Here is a 13517-nt window from a genome sequence, read left to right on the forward strand (position 1 = left end):
TTCACGTTTATTTGCTTGCGTCTCTTTTTTCGCAGTTTTAAATTATTGTCCTAAATCAATCTGCATTACGTCTTGATGCATCTTGACGTCTATCAGACGGCCAAATGGTAAAGCCCCGCCCAACAATTATAAAAGTGTGCGTGTCATTAACCATTCATCAGGCAAAGAGGGACAAGCAGCAGGATGGAAAGAGACGCGCAATCTTCTAAAATCTCAGGCGATAACAGTGCAGTTTGTAGGTCAGTATGGTCATCAGCTGTTGACATTTGTGCACTCGAGTTTAACTTGGTGGTTTTGAGTATTACAGTGTCTCTAAGCAAACATCTAGACACAAAATGTAAGATCAAAAATCAAGTCTTGCTCGCTGAAGTCGCGGTTCATGCTATAGAATAGATACACGCCCACTGGCGCCCTGGTTGGTCAGCGCGCGCGCCTTGTGTGACGTGGGTCGCTTCAGTAGCTCCGACTTCTCTACATTTACTAACTCCGCTAACTAAGTTGCATTAAAACTCATTTTTTAGTGGTTCTTATAATGGATCGGTACAGCCTACCGTACAGACAATCGAGAAAAGGCAGCTTGAACGGGGAAAGGGAAATCTGCAGGTATTTTTGCGCAGTGGAAGTGGGGAAAAAAACGTTTGTTTTGTTACACCGATCATCTGTTTGAAAGATTGACTTTTCCTGCTTTAACGTTTCTCGACGCAGATGTTTACATCCGGTTTTGGGCAACGAGTAGTTTTTAGTTAAAGCGTGCTGGAGGTATTCTTAATTTGCAACAAACTAGATGAATGCCCTTTTAGATTTCAAATGTGTAAAAGAGACGAACAAAATAAGTTTTTGTTTTGTTTTCACTCACGGTTTCCGTGTATTGCTGTAGTCAATAGCAACACGAAAAACTCGCTATAGGGGAAACATTTCAGTTTTTCAAAGCATTTCAGCTTTGAAAATCGTATCCCTTTCAAAATGTACATTTATACAATGTTCTGTAATGCACATGCTGTTCTGTTTTGCAGGCAGTTCATCAATGGATTTTGCCGTTATGGTCAAAGCTGTTACTATCTGCATGAGTTTCCAGCAACGCCATCATTTCAGGTTCGATGTCGGTACTTCCAAAAAGGTGCTTGTTGGTTTGGGGATCGTTGCAGGTAGGTAGCCGCCTGTCAAGAGCAGTTTTAGAGCGACGAGTGATCAAAATCCCTTCTGAAATATACTTTGTTTTGAATTGCAGGTATCTCCATGTTCCTCAAACATATGACGGGCCTTCAGGGAGCAGCAGACGAGGTTCAGCGCCTGCAGTGTTCCCTTCTGCTCTGGCTGGCCGTGCTTTGGCTGACCGCCGGGGATCAGAACCCTCTCTTCTACCGGCTCAAGGGGCGTATAGCATGAATCGAAGAGGTTCTGAGCCCCTGGTAACAAGCATGAGCATGCTACAGCAGAATTTTGAACGCCTAACCGCAGGTATCGCAGAGGAGGAAGAGTATGGGGTTATGGAAGATGTACCTCCTCAACAGCAGGGTACTTCCTGTTTATTTTCCTCCTTTCCATCAGTTCTGTAATGTTTTGTTTACCAGTGCTTCTCATTTTCTGCAGGAGCATCAAGGAGACAAAGTGGTGTTCCAGACCACAATACAACAAACGCATATAGCTCGGCAAGCTCTGCATCTAGTGCAACACCTGCTGAAGTCCATAAAGTAACGGCATGTGTAGCTGAAACACAGGTCTGTTGTTGATTTAAAGGTGGAGATGGTGGATCTGGACTCGAGTTTAATGCAGTGGTGTTGGATTTTAGGGAAGCAGTTTGTCGGAGAGACCGAGTCAGGTTGGTGCTGCCATCTCACTGGGGCAGCGACAGTCGGAGGCTTTTGATCAAGGCAAAGATGTGGCCTGTGGCATCTGCATGGACAAGATATCTGAGAAATTGACTTCTCAGGAACGGCGCTATGGCATTCTTCCCAACTGTAATCATGCTTTCTGTATCAGCTGCATTGTTACATGGCGAAAGACAAAAGACTTCCAGGAGGATGTCATCAAGTGAGTTTTGTCAATGTATAGGATCGCTCTACCTTTCTCTTTGTGCATGCTGGGTGTAATGTGGTGTCTTTCTCTCAAAAACAGGGGTTGTCCACAGTGCAGAGTGAAATCCTCCTTTTACATTCCCAGCAAGCACTGGGTCTGTGATGGGGAGGAAAAAGCATCACTGATAGCCTCTTTTAAAGAAAGAAGCAGGTTAGAATGGTTTATATTTGGGATTGATGGTTATGTTATATTACTTAATCATTGCCTTTTAATGCTTGTTTACTTTTCTTTCTTTTTTTTTAGTAAATTAAAGTGCACTTTCTTCATGCGTCATGGATGTTGCCCCTTCAAAAGTGATTGTATTTACAGTCATGATGTGCCCGCTTCTCATACGTTCCATCGCAGGCGCTCTACACGCAGGGTAACACTTTTTTTTTTTTTTTCTGATCTGTTACTTTGGGTTATCTTTTGAAATGACCCGTTTCGGTTTTGTTGCCATATTTGTAAGATCTGCTAAATATTTTGCTAGCTGCAGTAATTTTCTTCATGATTTGTGTCTTTAGAACACTGCTGAGATGTTGGAGGATTTGGACATCGATGGCATTCAGCTTTGGAGCTACATTTTTGCCTTGACTCTGTTGGATGAGGATGATGATGATCTTCTGGGTTTTTTCGACGATTAAGGACCATCTAGAACCTTATCTTTGCTCATCTACATTGAGTGAGCTTGGCTTCTGCACTGAAATCTAAGTCTCTTTAGGGTTGGCTTTTAGCGACCCTTTCTTGTTTGGCTAATTGTTTAGCCATGTAAAGTTACGGTGTGAGTGTTTGTGTGTGAGAGTTTAAGTCTTGTGCCTTTAGTTTATGTAAAGGGGTGGTTAAAAAAAGATGAAATGCTCGGCTCTCTAAATTGAGATTAAGTTTAGGTGTGGAGGGCAAAAAGTGTTAAGATGTTGAAAATATTGAATGCATGGTTGTTTATATCAGCTATCTTTTTTTTCACTTGTTAGTCATTTAATACCTCCATCTGCGCTGCTTCCTGATCGTTGCACCCTCTTGTCTAATATCTTTATATGAAATCGGCTTTTAATATTTTGTGAACTTTCTAGTTTATATTATTGTGCCAGTATTCTGCCAAACACTAAATGTGCAACCTGTCAGCAGGCTTTTGACGTGCTGTTCTCTTTAGCAGTGTTAACAGGTGTAACTTGGTATACAAGGACTTGATGTCACATTTTATGACTTTTAGTATTGTTTGTGTACACTCAGAGAAAAGTGAAAATAAAAAATGTTCCACTGTTTGCCTCACTTAATCCTTTCTGTCCTTTTTGTGTGGACTTGTTTTGTCTCTGACTTGGTACTAAAGGCAAGGGGTCGAGATGTTTTTTTTTTTTTTTTAGCTAATATGTTTTTCTAATAATGTAAAACGTAAACCTTACTTTTATGAATGGACCCCATGCAACAATAACGATTTAAAAAAAAAATCCCATAAACTATTTGAGTTTCAACCCCTAGACTGTAGGTGTCAGTAATGTGCAAATGTTGTCTAAGCGCGTCCTCATCTTCGCCATAAAGAACTAAATCTAAACTTTTCAAAACACTGGACTCCGCTCATTCAACTGTTTGATCTTTTCAGTCCATGTAAGTTTTAGTACGAGAAAATACAGATTTATCTGTGAACCTAACTACTAATATTCTAAAACCACAGTTAACAGTCATCAGTTCGGTTGATCTGTAGGCTACTTTTCATTAATGGATGTGAAGTCTCGATTGCACCGTTTTGATGGACGCTCGCGATTGCTCGTTCACGCTTTGCTCTCCGGGGCTGCAGGACCGAATAAAGCACAAATAATATTCAATAAACAACGCAGATCTGATCCAGATTATACCCTTAATTCGTTTTTGGAGACCTTGTGCCTGCAGGAACCTTGTCTGCACGAAGACGCTCTCGTTTCGTAAGTTAAACAAAACGCAGGTTTGTTGCATGTTATGTATTTCAGCAACGTCAATAAATGACTGTTTTGCAGGAAACCTTTGGTGTGTCTGTTTCCTGAAGTCTTCAAACGTAATCTGCTTGGCTTTTTGCATTTTATTCATCCTGGAGTTTCAAGACACAATCTTCAACATCTACTACAGTGTCTGATCCAGGATCACAGAGAAAACCAATGGTCTTGTGTATTAATCAAACAGCTTTATAGAGATATTGAGGGGACCAGGAATGGCACCCTCCTCAGCTCAAAATGTACAGAGAACATAAGGGGTCTATGTGAGAGATTTAAGGACCAAAATACAAAGGGGAGTTGGGCATCTTGTTTTCAGGAGATGGGAACAGAGCATGCTGATGATCAGACAGACTTCTCAGTTCTGCCTCATAAAAAAAGAAAAAGTGACAACCTTGATCGTGATGTAGATGATGATGCTCAACAGAGTAAAAGGGTAAAGATGGATTTTTGTACAGCCCAAGATGAGGTAGAGAGGTTACCTGAGGAAAAGGAGGAATCTATGAGAACGTCACAACAGGACCACAGTTCTGCCTCAAAATCACAGACAAGCTCTCATCAGTCCTCAAAAGTGCTGTCAGACCACATTAAGGTGAAATTCTTCACCTAACAATAATTATTGTTAAACGTTTTGCAAAAATTAAGGAACGGTTTATTTAATGCAGAATTGTTCAGTACAGATTTTACCAAATGACCTTTTTTACCACAGTTTACCACAACTAATTTCTACTGATACACTATTTAAGTTATTTTTTTATGCATAAGCTGTTTTTTATTAATTTAAAGTTGTAGATTTTTGTTATTGTGTTTGAATTTGTGAAATAAATTTCTAATGCATTGACATTAACATTTTAGACTGCTGTCCCTGTTATAAAAGAATTACTAGACACAGAGTCAGGGGTAAGAGATTTAGATTTAATTATATAAGTGTGACTGTTATTATTAGCATCGTATTCATATCATTTGCATTTTTTTTTTGCAGTGGGATAAGAGCTCTTTGTCTGCTTTGGAAGTCTTGCATGAATGTGACCCAGATGAGGTTCATCAGTACATCCTTTTTAGATGCTCTTCATAATCTTAAAAATTGATTTCTTACTCTGGATTTATTTTTTATAACTCAAACAGGTGGATTTACTTTGTTCGATGCTGAGTTTGTCAGAAGCACCTGAACAGTGTTTACCTCAGTTCTGTAGCTGCTTGCTCGAACTGTCCCCAGACCTCAGTCACCGCACTGCTTCTGCTGTCATCACACACCTCCTGCTCGACAGGGTTAGTATGTTGATGTGTCTTAATTTACCTCTGGATGTTGATCTTTAAAAAATGGTAATCTTTAAAACTTGTCTCTGTTTACTGCAGTAAAATCTCCCTTATTTATCTCTGTTTCTTAGATTCTGTCTCTTGTGGAACATGCCTCACGCTGTTTGGTCACAGCAGTGATGTCACTTTGCACTCGTTACCCCAGACCAACTTGCCAGGCCCTGATAGAGCCAGTCTTACGGAAGGAACGGACAGGTATTAGTAACCCTTTTTCAACATTAGAGTTGTATTTTATAATGTGTATTTAAATTATATTTATTTAAATTATATTTAACTTTTTCATTTTTGTAGGAAGTGCTCAGGCTGAGTTACTGTGTAGACTGGTAGAAGACTGTCTTGAGCCACATCACAGACTCCTTGTCTTCCGGTCAGTCAGAATATCTCAGATCAGCATTTAAAAAGAAGCGGGTTGACATGCAGTACTAATGACAGAAATTTACTTCCAAATTTTAGGACAATACTTGAAGTGTCCTGGGATGAGGGCGTTTTGTCAGTCATCCATGCGCTGCTGGATTCAAAGGTACCACAATCTTAAAAAAAATAACTTTTGAATTTTATAGAAGTCATAGATTGATGCTACGCCTTTATTTTAACTCAAAGTTGGAACTGAATGAGGTGGATTTCACTCTCTTCACTGACCAACTGTGCACCCAGTCTCCACAATTCAGCAAGTCAATGAAGTTTGCCAAGATGTTGCTGAGCGTCTTGTCCAAATATCAGTCACATGTGAGTAGAATTGTAACAAGACCTTTTGTAAATTGAATCACTATTGTAAATCGCATTGGAAAAAAGCATCTGATAAATGCTTAAGTGTATGTTTACATATTTATTTATTAAGTATATTCTGTTATTCGTTATTTCCAGGTCAACGCGGCATGCCATCATACGCTGTCAAGTTGTCTGTCTTTCAATGAGACTTTCCTCAAGAAATCTCTGCTGGCTGCATTGAAACGGATTTCCCATTGTAAATAATTGTAACAAACACCTTTATTCTTAAAACATAAATTCTTGATATTAATAATAAATATTGTTGCAACTTGCCTAAATAAACAATTTACCAAACATCTTATTTTTTTCTTCAGAATTCTTTATCCCCTGCACTACACATATTACAATTAAATTAATTTTAATATTAAAGTTTAAAGTTATTCTCCTTAAATGTATTTTATAGTCATTTATATATGAAATATCATGCATATTTATAACTGAACGTCTTAAAATGTTGGCAAACGTAAATGTCCTGCCACAACAACTATGGCGGCTGCGGAAGTCCATCTCAGTGACAGGCGCATATATTCCACGCCACTTCCCGTCTGCCTTCCTTTTCGAGCTCCGTGTGGAAGGAGATAGGTCGCGGCAAAATGAGGCACGTGAAAAACCTTTTAAAACATTTAATTTAATGCCTGAAATCATGTTGCTATATTTATCTTAACGTTTATAAACATTGACAATTAATACGCTATCGTGTGAAGTTATACTCTGCACGTTTTTAAAGTTTCACGAATCGACGCTGGGCAGCGCAGATGAGTCTGCCGATGATCTAGAATGCAATCCAGTTTAATCTATCGATTATTAAACATCATATAACATGATAATAGTTTTGATGGTTGTTATTCATACGTGGCATATGTAATACTTATATATTTCGTTAAAAAATGTATTGTTTTAGCATATTATCAATGTGTTAAGCGGTTGGTCTGTTAACACCACACGAAATCGGCGCTGTTGCGGTGACGTCGTCTCTTGATATTTAATGTTTTACCCATTCATGTATTTAACCGCGTTTTATTCTCTTTTGCAGCAAGGTCTCAAGAGACACGTTGTACGAGGCGGTGCGTGAGGTACAGTCTGGCTCCTTTGCCAAGAAGAGAAAGTAAGAGTCTAGTTACAGTGTGTTTAACAGTAGATGAAAGCATAACATATCTTTAAAGCATTTTCTGTCCAGACCTTTAAATTTCAAAGCTGTTTAGTTGCTCTTACGTTATAAAATATTGGTAGGTGTCCGGGTTCTATTTGCTTGTCTGGTCAATAGTGTCTAGATTCCTAAATCATGGACATTTTTTTGTATTATAAATATCTCTGTTTGTATGTAGTTCGTATGTCCTCCACCTGTTTTTACAAGTGCTATTGTGAAATCTTTGTATTAATTTTTTCTTTTCATTTTAAAGGTTTCTTGAAACTGTGGAACTTCAGGTCAGCTTGAAGAATTATGATCCCCAGAAGGATAAGCGTTTCTCAGGCACCGTCAGGTTCGGCCTTTTACTGTATCACCCAGCCTTCTTCCTGTCTGTCCCTTGATTCGCCCGAATAGAACCACATATTTGGTCATCGATTATTTGGCCTGTCTGATTAAAAATCGTAAGCGGGCTCTAAAGGGCTGGCAGTGGAGAACAGCCCCGGGTAGTCTGTCTGAACCACTTTTGGGTTGGTGAAGCAGGCGGACCCCTACCCTGGGTCTTAAAACATGAGGGGAGGCTGCAGGTGATGGCGTTTATGCCATCATACCTCAGCCGACCATTTAATTGTATTCCTGTGCTAGCAACACCTGATGTCAGCTGAGGTGGTATGGGTAAGAGTTTGGTCTGCCTCACATGGGGTCAGAAGGGGCCTGTTATTTCTATGTTGTCACTCAATGTTACCTGTTGACCCTCAGGCTGAAGACCACTCCACGTCCCAAGTTCTCAGTCTGTGTCCTTGGTGACCAGCAGCATTGTGATGAAGCCAAGGCTGCCGAACTCCCACACATGGACATCGAGGCTCTCAAAAAACTTAACAAGAACAAGAAACTCGTGAAGAAGCTGGGTGAGTTTTTACAGATTCCAAATCTACATTACTCCTAGTTGGATACTTGAGTATCTAATATTCTGGATTGAAGATTAACGTATTGGTTTTGGTTCTCTTAGCAAAGAAATACGATGCTTTTCTGGCCTCCGAGTCCCTGATCAAGCAGATCCCTCGTATCCTGGGTCCTGGCCTTAACAAGGCAGGAAAGTTTCCCTCTCTGCTCACCCATAACGAGAACTTGGTCACCAAAGTAGATGAGGTGAAATCCACAATCAAATTCCAGATGAAGAAGGTTTGTGAGCATTGTTTAACTCAAGACTAAAGATTTAATCTAAAGGCTTAGCTTGTGTGTTTGACCGTTGTTTTTGGAATCATTCTCAGGTGCTGTGTCTGGCTGTTGCCGTTGGTCATGTCAAGATGACCGAGGATGAGCTGGTCTACAACATCCACCTGGCAGTGAATTTCCTGGTGTCTCTGCTGAAGAAGAACTGGCAGAATGTCAGAGCACTCTACATCAAGAGCACCATGGGAAAGCCACAGCGCCTCTATTAGAGACTCTGCGTCACTCGCTTTTCTACAATAAATGTGGAGTAAATCCAATCTGTTTTTGTCTTGATTTTCATTATCTGCCTTAAAATATGCTGACAGGTCAAGACGATTTTAAAAAAACAAGTATTGATTAAAAATATATAATGAAGTATTACGTTTGTAGATAAAATGTGCTCTAAATTTAAAGAAAAGTCTTTTAAATGTTTGGGTTCTATCAAGTTGCGCATAACTGGGAGGTACAATTCTTGGACAAAAACTTGGCATCCTGATCGACAACTTTTATAAGATGACTTTTAATATAGCAAATATACACACCATATGAGATGGTACAGTGACACCGTGGTTGATGCTGTTGTCTCGTAGCAAGAATGTTTGTGATGGTTCGTTCTTTCTTTGAGGTGTTTGCATGGTTTCCCTGTGTCAGCGTGGGTTAACTCCCACTGCCCAAAGAGGTGCCGGTTAGGTTAATTGAGTATTCTAAAATGTCCCACCAACTTTTGTACGGATCGAGTTGTGTATAGAACAGAGTATTGTATGGATTGGCTGGTTCTCACCATGAATATAGCCGGAGATGCTGGAATGGTGTTCATGAATAGAACAAACAAACACACCATATGAAGCAGATTATGCATGCAGTGGCTAAAATAAATTAAATTCTTTCTCAGACTAATTTAATATGTGGCAGGCAAGGACCCATAACATGGCTGGGATGACCTTATGTGTCTGACGGATTACTTGTCTAACCTAATGAGATTATGTTGCAACTGTTAGCAGTGGGTGGAGTTTTGACAACTAGAAATCACGGGGAACGTCATGGTAAGCAGGCATTTCTCTTTATTTCCCAGACCTTGATTTCTATCTGCAAGACTAGTTTGGTGCTTTGCCATGTTTTATTGATTCAGATATTGGATCGGTGGTGGTGTTAGTATAGGATATTTCGTTTAAGGGGTAATTTTGGGGATTTTGTCAGGGAAATTTGTTCAAGAAATCACTTGTGATTAGTTTAGTGAGTTAGTTGTCTTCTAATTCCAGTAGACATGTCTGACATTTTATCTTTATTTGCATCTTGGGTTAACTAGATACAGACGAGTAAAGATTGTAAAGACTATTTTTCAATCATGGGTGAGGGTGGTATTTTGATTTGACTTCGCTAAAATTACATAAAACCCCATTATTAAGTATGGTGAAATACTTTTTTCTTATATTAATTTTGTTTGGTTTGAATAATGTATGGTCAGGCTTTTGTGAACCAACAAGTCAACAACAACAGAACAGAAAACAGTGAGAATGACTCTGAGGAAGGTACCAGTTCAACACAACTTCATCTACTCATTTTGCGTTCAGGTTATTCTTAAATAGTTAAATAAAGTTAAATAAAAACAAATGTTTTTTTTGTAATGCAGGGTCTAGACAAGAAGACCTAATGACTTTTGAGGAACAGTTTGTTTTGAAAAGACAGGGACCCAACAGGTAACGCCTGCAAACAAGTGAAATAAAGACATTTGTTTATATATTAAAACATGCTACATATTTATTAACATTTAAAGGGATAGTTCACCCGAAAATGTAAAAATCATTTACTCAACTTTCAACCTGCATGACATTTTTCTGTGAAACTTCTGTAAATGTCTTAGTCTATCAATCTATCTTAGTTTCAATGTCAATGGAGGCCAATGTTGTTTCGTTACACATAACATTCCTCAAAAGTTCTAGAGGTTTTTGATGAAAGAATTATATTTTTTTGGTCAACTATCCCTTTATCGACATTAATTTATATAAGGGGCTTTTTAAAGGAGCTTTCTGCTATAACACCGATAACCAGCCATAGCCAACACGGATTTATGTGGCTGAATTTCTTGGTCAAATAAATGAAGCTTAATGTTATTAAGTTAGTAACGGTAATCTATAAATTACATTTTATTTGTGTTTGTGTGTTAGGATACATCACTCGATTCCAGCTTTGTGGAAATTCTTAAAATATCTGTAATTTCTTCCACAGTGTTGACATGACAGAGGAGGAATTAGAGGTCGGTCCTGTTTTTCAATCATAATAATAATTGATTATAATCCTACTGTGTCATTTTGAATTTCGGAATACCCTATTGTTGCTGTGGTTGCAGGCTACTTTCTCTCAGCTGTCCCTGTCTTTCTGCTGTGATCAGTACACCTTGTTCAAGCGGCTGGAGGCGGAGGAACATGCAAGAGACAAGGCTGAGAATAATCTCAAACTTGAAGTAGAAAGAGGCATGGAGATGCTTCAGGTACAGCTGTAAACTTGCAAAAGCATGTTTAATTTGCTTAACAGTATTAAGTTTATGAAGAAAGTTGAGCGCTTGCCATTTTTGGTGTCACTAGACTCTGAAAGGGATGTGTTTAGACATCAAGCAGGCCAGTCTTCTCCAGCAGATTGAACTTTGTCTCAGCATTATCGGAAGCACGGTTGGACGGATCTCTAACTCGGCAGAGGTACTCGGGGCCGTGCATCAGGTACAGTAACATACCAGGTTATTCTCTGGTTAACAATGTTATTACAAATGAATGTGAGGACACGTTTTCTCTCATCTTTATCATGCACATCTTTAATTTAGTTTTTAGTTTTGACCGATATTGTATATTTGAAAAGTCTAAACTATTACAACATAAATGGCTTTATTATATATTAAATCTGAAGTGATAGTGTGTGTTTAGGAGGTTAAATCCAGTCTTGCTGTGGAACTGATGGTGGCTCACGTTCAGAACCTGAAACGTCATCATGAGAGGAACATCACTGAACTGGAGGACATGAAGAAACATATGGAGAAAAGCAACAGAGAGCGACAGGCCTGTGAGCAGAGGGGTATGTAAATACACATTCACTTCTTTCATGACATTCAGTTATTATCTTTCAACATGTATTGGTAGCAATTATTATTTTGTCTTACTGCAGAGGATACAGAAGCATTCGGAAAGATGGAGAAAGATTCACAGAAGGTATTGATCTTAGACTTGATCTTAATTGATTTTGTTTCTTGGATTATTCATCGTTTATTGGTTAGCAGATTATTGGTTATGAGATCGTCTGCCTCCCTCTTCTGTCTTCCTCCTAGCCACGATTACGACGCAGAATCAGTGTATCTGTCATCTCAAAGCAAAGCCAGGTCAGTGCATAATAAATATTTTTGACAAACAGACAATGCACATCTAATGATACCAATCTAGGTTTAGTTGAATTTATTTATTTTTTGTGTTTTTAAAGAGACACAAGTTTTTGGAGTCACAAGCCTCAATTTCAGTGACCAATGAGGAATGTGAAGAGATAGAATCACATGCAAACAAACCAGACCAAGCAGTGGGTAAAAGGTAATTTAAATAGGTTTAAAGTGAACATGAAATCATAATCAACCCTGTTGACTTAATACTCACTCCTGGTCATATTGTGATGTATTCATTGGTGCATGATGTTCCAAATAGTATTCAGTTTTAAGATTCATCCATGCACGTTTTAAAATGATAGTTCACCCAAAAATGAAAGTTCTGTCATCATTTACTCACCCTCTTGTCATTTTAAACCTGTATGACTTTCCTTCTTTTGAAGAACACAAAAGATATTTTGAAGAATGTCAGTAATGATGACAATTGTCATTAGTTAGCTAACTGAGACCACCAGGCCTTAAAAATGACAGGCAGATGACACCATATTGCATGTTTTAAGGCAAGAATTATTTCCAGAGGACAATCCCTTACAAACTGCTGAAGCTCCACAGATATCTACTGTTTCATCTCAACCTCACCACAAAAAGAGACACGAGACAGACCCAGTTCATTTAAACAAGTAGGTCACACAAACAATAACACACATAATACTTTTAAAGATGAATTCATGCACTACTACAGAGTTACAGAAATAAACTACAAAATCTGGAGTAGCAAAATTATGAAAAGTTTACATAAAGTACATAATATTGTATTTAGTTTGCGCTATGTCTACTTAAATATATTATTTGATCATATACTCAATGAGTCAATGAGACATATTAGATTTTTATTAGTGATCTAAATATAGTTCAAAACCTTTTTTATCTTCTGTCATAACATGTATTTGTTTATAAATATTAAAAAATTGTACTGAGTATTAACATTTATGTTTATATAGGTTTTATTTTCAATCTGGATATTCTGTGTGGTCTCAAAAACTACACAGTATCTGTTACAATCAAATGATTCAACCATTTGGCTAAAACTCCACATTATTAAATTATTTATTTATTAAAATAACAGAAGTACCAGATTACTGCTGCCATCACCTCCTCAAAAGATGAAGGCGGATCTGGAGCTGAGCTCTGCTTTGCTGAAGAGATCTTGTAAGAAATTGTAAGTTATACACAGTAGTAACACACAAATTTTCTGTTTTCTCCTCTGTTTCCAACTAATTTATGAATCCATTTTTTGTAACTTATGGTAAGGTTTGTATTATTTTTGACTCTGTGCAGACACCGCCCCCTGCTGCAGTGGCTGTATCACTGTCAATGGATAATCCTGGTCATCTATTTGACAGTCCTTTGCTCATTACTAATATTAGCTATGTTAGTGTGGTTTCTGCAAACACCTGTCTTATGGATGTAAATGCAAACATAGGAATAAATGATTATTTGTGAAATATCAGTGTTGAAGAAACTGAAAATAGAGTTTGCGGTTACTTCTTGTTAAATGTATAACAGTAATAATTACTTTAATAAACATAAATACTTTTAAAACATAAAATCACAGAAAGACAGTCATGATTTACTGTTGTGAATTTGTGGTATTGTTTATTAAAGTGTATTATAAATAATAAAAATAGAATTTGTATGTAGTTAGTATACAAACATGAAG

At 38.1% G+C, this 13517-nt stretch overlaps 4 protein-coding genes across 10 annotated transcripts; all 4 read left to right on the forward strand.

Annotated features, from left to right (window-relative positions):
• The first annotated feature begins 153 nt into the window (after positions 1–153).
• mkrn4 (makorin, ring finger protein, 4) lies at positions 154–3324 on the forward strand. 2 transcript variants are annotated; one of them, XM_056773348.1, is made up of 8 exons: positions 154–239; positions 1014–1145; positions 1229–1515; positions 1591–1718; positions 1790–2031; positions 2116–2226; positions 2320–2437; positions 2580–3324. In XM_056773348.1, the coding sequence occupies exons 1-8, from the start codon at positions 184–186 to the stop codon at positions 2697–2699; spliced, it is 1194 nt and encodes a 397-aa protein (XP_056629326.1). In that variant the 5' UTR covers positions 154–183; the 3' UTR covers positions 2700–3324. The 2 variants fall into 2 exon arrangements, with proteins under 2 accessions (XP_056629326.1, XP_056629325.1); XM_056773347.1 differs by lacking the exon at positions 154–239 and adding an exon at positions 418–603.
• Positions 3325–3593: 269 nt separating this feature from the next.
• On the forward strand, positions 3594–6414 carry fance (FA complementation group E). The gene is made up of 10 exons (XM_056773311.1): positions 3594–3971; positions 4044–4608; positions 4872–4916; positions 4999–5055; positions 5142–5285; positions 5405–5528; positions 5625–5700; positions 5787–5853; positions 5934–6059; positions 6198–6414. Exons 1-10 carry the CDS (start codon positions 3769–3771, stop codon positions 6303–6305), a joined length of 1515 nt encoding a protein of 504 aa, XP_056629289.1. The 5' UTR covers positions 3594–3768; the 3' UTR covers positions 6306–6414.
• Positions 6415–7111: 697 nt separating this feature from the next.
• On the forward strand, positions 7112–8717 carry rpl10a (ribosomal protein L10a; the record flags this gene model as incomplete). The annotated part of the gene is made up of 5 exons (XM_056773400.1): positions 7112–7206; positions 7502–7582; positions 7987–8135; positions 8237–8409; positions 8499–8717. Coding segments are annotated over 5 exons (669 nt in total), but the record flags the coding sequence as incomplete, so codon positions are not given.
• Positions 8718–8870: 153 nt separating this feature from the next.
• si:ch211-163l21.11 (inositol 1,4,5-triphosphate receptor associated 2) lies at positions 8871–13400 on the forward strand. 6 transcript variants are annotated; one of them, XM_056773354.1, is made up of 12 exons: positions 8871–9968; positions 10070–10136; positions 10666–10693; positions 10787–10927; positions 11022–11153; positions 11355–11502; positions 11593–11636; positions 11753–11803; positions 11902–12005; positions 12358–12477; positions 12924–13016; positions 13136–13400. In XM_056773354.1, the coding sequence occupies exons 1-12, from the start codon at positions 9893–9895 to the stop codon at positions 13266–13268; spliced, it is 1137 nt and encodes a 378-aa protein (XP_056629332.1). In that variant the 5' UTR covers positions 8871–9892; the 3' UTR covers positions 13269–13400. The 6 variants fall into 6 exon arrangements, 5 of the variants coding, with proteins under 5 accessions (XP_056629332.1, XP_056629333.1, XP_056629336.1 ...); XM_056773355.1 differs by having other exon boundaries at positions 8871–9482; positions 9905–10136; XM_056773359.1 differs by having other exon boundaries at positions 9906–9968; positions 10605–10693.
• The last annotated feature ends 117 nt before the right edge of the window (positions 13401–13517 follow it).

Source organism: Triplophysa dalaica, chromosome 18 (assembly GCF_015846415.1).
Source record: "Triplophysa dalaica isolate WHDGS20190420 chromosome 18, ASM1584641v1, whole genome shotgun sequence".
Lineage (NCBI taxonomy): Eukaryota > Metazoa > Chordata > Actinopteri > Cypriniformes > Nemacheilidae > Triplophysa > Triplophysa dalaica.

Bases quoted from the DNA above. Each gene is read 5' to 3' on its own strand.
- si:ch211-163l21.11 (XM_056773354.1), top strand. From the start codon at position 9,893: ATGTATGGTCAGGCTTTTGTGAACCAACAAGTCAACAACAACAGAACA. The intron at 10,694-10,786 runs GTCGGTCCTGTT...CTGTGGTTGCAG, and splicing joins TGACAGAGGAGGAATTAGAG to GCTACTTTCTCTCAGCTGTC. The intron at 12,478-12,923 runs GTAGGTCACACA...TTAAAATAACAG, and splicing joins GACCCAGTTCATTTAAACAA to AAGTACCAGATTACTGCTGC.
- fance (XM_056773311.1), top strand. From the start codon at position 3,769: ATGGATGTGAAGTCTCGATTGCACCGTTTTGATGGACGCTCGCGATTG. The intron at 5,701-5,786 runs GTCAGTCAGAAT...TCCAAATTTTAG, and splicing joins CACAGACTCCTTGTCTTCCG to GACAATACTTGAAGTGTCCT. The intron at 6,060-6,197 runs GTGAGTAGAATT...CGTTATTTCCAG, and splicing joins TGTCCAAATATCAGTCACAT to GTCAACGCGGCATGCCATCA.
- mkrn4 (XM_056773347.1), top strand. From the start codon at position 533: ATGGATCGGTACAGCCTACCGTACAGACAATCGAGAAAAGGCAGCTTG. The intron at 1,516-1,590 runs GTACTTCCTGTT...CATTTTCTGCAG, and splicing joins TGTACCTCCTCAACAGCAGG to GAGCATCAAGGAGACAAAGT. The intron at 2,227-2,319 runs GTTAGAATGGTT...CTTTTTTTTTAG, and splicing joins TCTTTTAAAGAAAGAAGCAG to TAAATTAAAGTGCACTTTCT.